Raw genomic sequence first — 8106 nt, 5'->3', positions numbered from 1 at the left:
AAGCGTTAGCGTTAGCTATCGTTACAGTACGATCTGGCAATGTTAAGGTCAGTTGTAAGCTAGCTAGCTAAATGTTTCAGCGCGCATCGTTTGTTTCAAGTCTGCACTTCGAGGTTCTGCGCCGTCTATTGGCCGACGCAACAGCCAATCACGGCTACTTCCGTGCCTACACCCCGTTTGGCTCTAGCGTCCAACCGCGTTTCGATCCAACTTCCGTGTGGCGAAAGCGTTCACGTGCCTCTTATTGGCTAACCCTAACCTTAACCAATCAGAGGCAGAGTTCCCAGAGCGCGGTTGGAAAAAAAATTAAGCGTACGGGTCCCAGATGCTAATTCAGATGTAACTACTGCCATCTGGTGGCACTTGTACGTTACTAATATAACAGGGACCAGGAGTTTATCCACCCTTTGTTTTATCCCCGGCCTGTATTTGGGGCCGACCACATCCCTGGGTATACGGTGTGTGTGTGTGTGTTTGTGTGTTTTATATATATATATATATATATATATATATATAGTTAGTCAAGTAAATTCTTTATGACACAGTACAAGCCTGTTTCATGCCATAAGCAAGCATCAAAATTGATGCTTGCTTATGGCATGAGGGAGCTGGTCTGGTATGCCGGAGGAGGCGGGTACTGTAATGACCACGTATGACTAGACTCGCTAGCCCTTGGCTAATGGGTCGGACCCTTTAGTCCGTGGTGCGGGAGACCCGGGTTCGCGTCCCGGCTGCGGCGGTTCCCGGCTGCCCCCTGAATTCGCTACAATACTACAGGGCTCCGAGTTACTTTAGCAGTTCAGCCGAGTTCAGTTGAGTTGTGGTGTCTCGTGAAATAAATGATCTGGCCAACAGTGTGGAACATGGAGGTGGAGTAAAAAGATCATCAGGGTACAAGTAGGGGGGGCAGTTTGGAATAGGTGCGGGCTGGCTATTTGCTGCAGACATGTTGCACGAGATTGAAAGGCGTATAGTGATATTCTTCTGTTCTCAATGCAACGAACGAGCGGAGTCGGCACTGATGAAGCCAACACATCATATTATCAGCTCATTTTATTTACGCACCTTTGTTAATCCAAAACATGACATGTTCATTAGCATTTGAAATAAATTACCCCGGCAGTCAGGGACAAGAGAAATAAAACTACGGCAAGTTGTAAAAGCTATCCACAAATAAATAAAAACTTGAAGAGTTCCCTTGAATAAAACACCAAAGAAAAATGGCAGGCATGCATCTTAGGTATCTGAGGAAATTCAAAACAGTGTTCCCGTATACATAACATTCAGTAACCTGGGCATCAGACACCACCAACGTCCATCTTCACGAAAGGGACTCGGGAGGTCTGGTGTCCTACAAATAACGACCAAGAAGGAAATTCACATTCGACGGCGTCCTGTCAACACGAGGTCCTGTGTTACATTCTAGAAGTCAGACAGACAGACAGACTGCACGCTACCAGGGCTGAGCGTTGTTCAACAGGACGTTTCGGAAAGCGACGGCGAGACGAGTAAGACTTTTCATTATGAAGATCCAGCGTTGCTCTTAACACTGCATCTGAACTACTACTATCATTATTATAATGTGGTAGACAGTTTGATTTAAAAAAAAAATTTTTTTTTTGGCTAAATGACCAATTACTTGTCTTCAAACAGCCTTTTTTTTTACCCTCAGTGAAAGAAAAAAAAAAGATTAAATGTAAACCCAGTAAAGGAAATAAGAATAAACCCCCCCAAAAAGTGAAGAACACGTTACGGCCATGCTACTAAACCGGGAAGGAAGGAAGGAATAATAAGCACATACACTCAATACCTCCCTAAAAATTCCTGATATCCCCAAATCCCATTGCAAATAACTACTGCACACACCCAGCGGGGGTTTCCGGTGCAGATTCAATGTGAAAGTACACCAGAAGTAGAACGTATTAGTGTAGATACTGGACAAGTTAAGACGTTAAAACAGCACTCCAAAACATTTCCGCTTTTTCTTCCTTCCATTCAGTATTTACAGTGGTTATGCCCATCCTAGGTGACGCCTTTAATATGGCTACAGTATATTTCCCCCAAGGGTTCGAAGTTGGAGAAGGCGGCTTAGTAAAGTTCAGAAAACTGTGCATTTTTTCCTCTCTTTACACTTTTAACTCTCCATGGAGTCGAGGAACTCCTCCTCGATGAAGCGCTCCAGCCTCCTCAGGACTTTGTCAGCGCTGGCTGCCGGGTAGTCTGCAACCGGGAGGTGGGCCACTGGGTGGCTCATTGAGGGACTTTGGAGCGGAGGTCCCCGGAAGGAGCAGCAAAGGGTGCGGAGGAAGGGCACGAGTTGGGTAATGGAGGACAGGGAGTGCTGGGTGAGAAGGGGGAACTCCAAGTGCTCTGTAGACGACTCCTCATTTAGCCCGTTCAGAGCCTGGAGGAACATGACAAAACAGCATCAGCATGAGACATATATACATATATATATATATATCCATCCATTATCCAAGCCGCTTATCCCAGTTGGGCTCGCAGGACGCTGGAGCCTATCCCAGCAGTCATTGGGCGGCAGGTGGGGAGACACCCTGGACAGGCCGCCAGTCTGACATAGGGCCGACACAGTCACACCTAGGGACAATTTAGTACGGCCGATTCACCTGACCTACATTTCTTTGGACTGTGGGAGGAAACCGGAGCCCCTGGAGGAAACCCACGCAGACACGGGGAGATCATGCAAACTCCACACAGAGGACGACCCCCAAGGTTGGACTACCCCGAGGCTCGAACCCAGGACCTTCTTGCTGTGAGGCAACCACGCTAACCACTGCGCCACTGTACCACCCATATATATGTAGATATATATAGATATAGTGAGAGAGAGAGAGAGAGAGAGAGACAGAGCGAGAGGCCACATCTACACTGGTTCCCAACATACTGCAAGCAACTGGTTGGGGAAAGTATCCTGACAGGATACGACAGGGTAGCAAATTTCCAGAGCAGGGACCGTTTATCCTGCAGAGTGGGCATTCAGTTTATCAGCAGAGACAAGAGAGTTGGGACATGGCTTTAGTTTACTGCATTTTAGCCCTATTTGTTTGTCAAGCTCATGCCTTTCAGTGTGATTCTGATAAAGGCTTTCATGTCGAAACACGCAAGTCAGACGAAGAGCTGAAAGGAGGTAAATGAAGGCTGCATCTCAACTCAGGTTTATCATGTTTTTGGGTCGCTGCTGTCTTTATTGATGTGCCGTTTCTGACCATCCAGCGAAGCAGCAGACTGAATGGTAAACAGAGTAGGTATGTGCTCGGTCTTACATCTTTGTGCCCTCTGATGAATGAGTGCCTTCATCTTGACACAGAAAAGATTTAGTCATCTAAATTATAAGTTATTATCCTCACACAATCAGTTTTGACAACAGTACACACTCGTTTGTTGACACAGACCAAGCAGAGGAAAATGGTGCTGCTTCCAAATCTCTCCAGATTAGCATGTTTGCAGTTATGGTCATGGTTGTTCTGGTTCACTTAAATGGTGGTTATGGGCAGCACCAGCTGTATGTGTGTGTGTGTGTGTATATATACCAGGTTTTTCTATCCCAATGGGGAACAAATGTCCCCATTAGGATAGAAAAACCTGAAACCACCTACCTTGTGGGGACATTTTATGAGTCCCCCATAAGAAAAATGGTCCATTTTAGGGCTAGGACTTGGGTTTAGGGTATAGGTTTGGATTAGAACTAGGTTAAGGTTATGGTAAGGGTTAGTTATGATGGTTAAGGTTAGGGTTAAGGGCTAGGGAATGAATGTAGTCCATATGGGGTCTCCACAAGTATAGTGACATTGTATGTGTGTGTGTGTGTGTGTGTGTGTGTGTGTGTGTGTGTGTGTGCCCCCACAAGCCTACCCTGTATCGCTGCTGTATTCCCTCCAGCACTCTGACAACGTGGGGTTTGCATTCCTGCTCCCCTTCTAGAAGAGCATTCTCTGGGCCACTGTAGCGGTCCACGTCTACCTCGGGAACAAATGCCCAGCGGTACCTGCACAGAGGTAATCCCACCAACGGACAGGAAAGGAGAATGAAAAAGCAATACAGCATCATAACTCTCAATGTAAAAAGCCAAGCCTGTGTTCTGTAAGACCGGAAGCCCGTGGTGCCCCCCTCCTGGACGTACATCTGAAAAAGGGGCATCCTGTCTGGAGGGAAGGCCAGGGAGGTGTCCAGGAACTTGCAGGCAGACAGGTACATGTCCAGCTCTGACTGCGGGAAGTTAACCGGGCCGTTCCTGTCGAGGGCTCCACGCACCACCTTAGCCAGCCTGTGAGGTAGGCACAAGAAAAAAAAAATCAAAAGATATCGAAAGGTAAAATGTGGCTGACTGTGTAGGGATAGAGTTTGTCAAAAAATAAGGGAGAAAGAATCGTTCGTCTGTGGATTGATTTAAACAGATGACAACGATTATCAACTCACTTCGAGACCTCCTTGTCTTCATGCAGGGCTTTCTCCAGACGTGTAAATATGCGGATCTGAAAGACAAACGTGAAATAAATTTGAAACTCTACAATTCAAAAGTTTGTTGTTGTTTTTTTGCACAAGTTACTGACAACTATGGTGACACCAGTTATTGCATCTGTGTTTCACCACTCCAAATGTCAGCGAACCTTGAACTTTGGTCTCATCTGATGCTGCAGTATCGGACGGTTAAAGGTCTTTCACGAGCTTGTTCTGTTATATCGGCTTATTAGCCACAACAACACTTCTTCACACTCCCTGCTTCATTCTTCCATATGTGACTCGATTATAAGACATTAACGTCTTTGTGCTGCATAATTTCCCCCAGGAATTCCGATTTGTATTTTATATATATATGTTTATATTATATAATATGTCATATATTTTATATTATATATTACATATATTATATAACATATATATATATACCTTGATATGTGTGTGTGTGTGTGTGTGCGTGTGATTTGAACATACGTTTCCAAAAATACCAGTGGTAGAAGAATCACACAATACATTGTTTTGCATGTAGATATTCAGGATTTAGTGTTACAATAAGTAAAAAGCTTTAGATATGGAGCCTGTAAACAGCACTGTGCCATCAAGAAGGACTGCGGGATCTTACCAGTTCTGTCACCATGATGGGCCAAAGCGAGGTGAGGTGCTGGGGTGAGATTCGCAGCAATAAAACCCGAAACATCAGGAAAATCTGAGCAAAAACAGCTGGGGTCTGGTTCACTCGCAAGGCCTCAGTCAGACGCTCTGAAAGGAAGGTTAGGAAAGGTGGCAAGCTTTCATCAACACGGTTCTATGTAGACTGAGAGACAGACAGACAGACAGACTGAGAGACAGACTGAGAGACAGACAGACTGATGACATCAAATACAAGCCTATGGTAAATATACCAGTGTAGCGCCATGTGTGTACCTTGGATGAGGGGCAGATAGAGATGGTACTGGTCAAGTTCACCGCTGAACATGGCGAAGGCCTGGCGTTTTAGCAGCATGGGCTTCTGCTCCGCACTAGTGAACAGTTTCAGCGAGCTGCTCTGCATACCTACAGGACATGTGCACACAGGGGTAAAACACAAAAGTACAAATTGAAAACTTTCCGTCTTTCAAAATGTCGTTTTTTATTTTAAAGATGTAATCACACCACGTCAAGGTAGCAGACTGGCCCATTCTGTTGCCTAGCAACACGGGGATCGCTGGTTTGAATCCCCGTGTTACCTCCGACTTGATTGGGCGTCCCTACAGACACAATTGGCCGTGTCTGCGGGTGTGTGTCCTGGTTGCTGCACTAGCGCCTCCTCTGGTCGGTCGGGGCGCCTGTTCGGGGGAACTGGGGGGAATAGCGTGATCCTCCCACGCGCTACATCCCCCTGGTGAAACTCCTCACTGTCAGGCGAAAAGAAGCAGCTGGCGACTCCACATGTATGGGAGGAGCATGTGGTAGTCTGCAGCCCTCTCCAGATCGGCAGAGGGGGTGGAGCAGCGAATGAGACTGCTCGGAAGAGTGGGGTAAATTGGCCAAAAAATATAACTGGGGAGAAAAAGGGGGAAAATAATCCAAAAAGATGTAATCCCAACAACCCTGGAACTGACATGTCTTGGGCCCCAGGTGTCTCCGCATGCGTTCTCACTTTTTGATAGCAACCAGATTGTTCATACCTCTGTAAGTACACTTAAACACTCTGAGAGGATATACTCACTCATGATGTCTTTAAACATGGTCTTCTCATGGGTCAGCAGGTGGTCAATGATGGATCTCCAGCTGCAGACAAGCCAGGGCAGTGAAGCAGGTGTCAATACAAATCTTGTTTTCTTTACTTTAACGCTACAATCTTGGATATTCACGCATAAACGGCAGTCTTTTTCGATACTTTCAATCCCGTAAGTATTTCTGGCAGAATCTCATCAGCAAATCTCAAAATCATCAACGCTTCTGCAGTTGCTCACGTCCCTCACTGCAATACACTTTTGGTCAAAAGTGATCATGTGACTTTACACTGGGTTAAAATGAATCACACTCGTATTCTTACTGGGGTGCACAGGAGTCATCCATGGTGAAGAAGAGAGGGTCCATGAACAGCTCAAAGGCCTCTTTCCTCCAAGCCCTTTTTGTGTAGGCGTACCCACTCAGGCTGCTTAAGAGCTGAGCTCCAGCGCCAAAGCTCGGCATGTTGTAGGCACTAAAAGATAGCAAAACTATGTGATTTACATCAGGCGAGCTTAAAGAAAAATACAACTATCAATGCTATCTCTGTATATAGGTATGACGTAAGGATGACACTCCGTTAGCAGCCACGATACTGAGAAGTCTTCCACGAGTCTCTTGAAATGCCGCTGAAATTGTGTCCGTCGGTGACATCACTGGAGGACAATCTATGAATGTGAAAACTTATTTCCTAGTTTGCCGAGAGGCTGCGTTGTGTAAGAAAACGGGAACATCAATGCTCCATACAGTTGTAAAATGTCATGCTGTTATTTGCATTTGGGGGGCATTTCAGAGACATGCAGAAGACTGCTCAGTATTATGGCTGCTAAAGGGGTGTTTATCCAACATGTGTACACACACACACACACACACACACACACACACACACACACATATAGTATATATGTTATGGTTGTGTGGTCTGGGTAAGCTATGCTCACCTGTCCCCCATTACATGATTGGCTTGCCATGTTGTTCCTGCACCTGTGTTGCCCTCGTGAGCCCCATTCCCTTATTTGGCTTGCCATTCCGGTTGCTGCCCCTGATTGCCCCTGCTTTGCCCCATTTACCTGATTGCCCCTGCTTTACTCACCTGTTCCCCTTTCCCTGATTGGCTTTTCTGTTCCTGCCCTGCCCTGCTCATCTGTGACCAATTTCCCTGATTGGCTCCCCAATGTTATATATTCCCCCTGGTTGCCCTGGCTCATTGTCGGTTCGTAAACATCATATATGTTGACTCTTGGTTGCCGGATGCTGCATGCCTTGTCTCGAGCCTTCCTTGCTCTCCACAGCTTCTGTCCCTGTTTATGCAAGTAGTTTGGGTTAATAAAGCATTGTCCTAGCCCAGTCTGTCGCCGCTGTCTGCACTTGGGCCCTCAACTCCTGCTCCCGGTGTGACAGTATGAACCGACAATGAGCCAGGGCAACCAGGGGGAATATATAACGTTGGGGAGACAATCAGGGAAATTGGGCACAGATGAGCAGGGCAGGAACAGGAAAGCAAATCAGGAAAAAGGGAACAGGTGAGTAACGCAGGGGAAAATGAGGGCAACTCAGGTGCAGGAACAGACATGGCAAGCCAATCATGTAATGGGGGACAGGTGAGCATAGCTGACCCAGACCACACAACCATTATATATATATATATATATATATATATATATACACATACACACACACACATCCATTATCCAAGCCGCTTATCCGAAGTCAGGTCGCGGGATGCTGGAGCCTATAATATAGTATATAGTGAAAATTGCGACTGTTTCTTTTTAACGGAGCACAGTGAAATATGCTTTAACTAAGCTTGCACAAAGAAAAAAATAACATAAAGGATACCTGTGGTTCTTCAGGTAAGGGAAAACATAATACATGAGCCGAGAGATGAGAGGAACCGCTTTCTCCTTCTCATCA

At 46.0% G+C, this 8106-nt stretch overlaps 1 protein-coding gene across 3 annotated transcripts in view; it reads right to left on the bottom strand.

Moving 5' to 3' along the window:
• Nucleotides 1-1041: 1041 nt before the first annotated feature.
• Nucleotides 1042-8106, bottom strand: part of dop1b (DOP1 leucine zipper like protein B) — a 41225-nt gene continuing 34160 nt past the window's right edge. For all 3 annotated transcript variants that reach the window (XM_056289176.1, XM_056289175.1, XM_056289177.1), the window contains 9 exons: nt 8032-8106; nt 6518-6667; nt 6188-6249; nt 5404-5532; nt 5102-5238; nt 4438-4493; nt 4142-4285; nt 3874-4006; nt 1042-2404 (listed from right to left, as the gene is read on the bottom strand). The exon at nt 8032-8106 is cut by the window's right edge and continues 35 nt beyond it. In XM_056289176.1, coding sequence (XP_056145151.1) covers nt 2135-2404; nt 3874-4006; nt 4142-4285; nt 4438-4493; nt 5102-5238; nt 5404-5532; nt 6188-6249; nt 6518-6667; nt 8032-8106 — 1156 coding nt within the window. In that variant the 3' untranslated portion in view covers nt 1042-2134. The remainder of the gene's footprint in view (nt 2405-3873; nt 4007-4141; nt 4286-4437; nt 4494-5101; nt 5239-5403; nt 5533-6187; nt 6250-6517; nt 6668-8031) is intronic.

The sequence above is a fragment of the Lampris incognitus genome, chromosome 11 (assembly GCF_029633865.1).
Source record: "Lampris incognitus isolate fLamInc1 chromosome 11, fLamInc1.hap2, whole genome shotgun sequence".
Classification (NCBI taxonomy): Eukaryota; Metazoa; Chordata; class Actinopteri; order Lampriformes; family Lampridae; genus Lampris; species Lampris incognitus.
The sequence above is the reverse complement of the archived record's forward strand: the minus strand, read 5'-3'. Positions and strand labels throughout refer to the sequence as shown.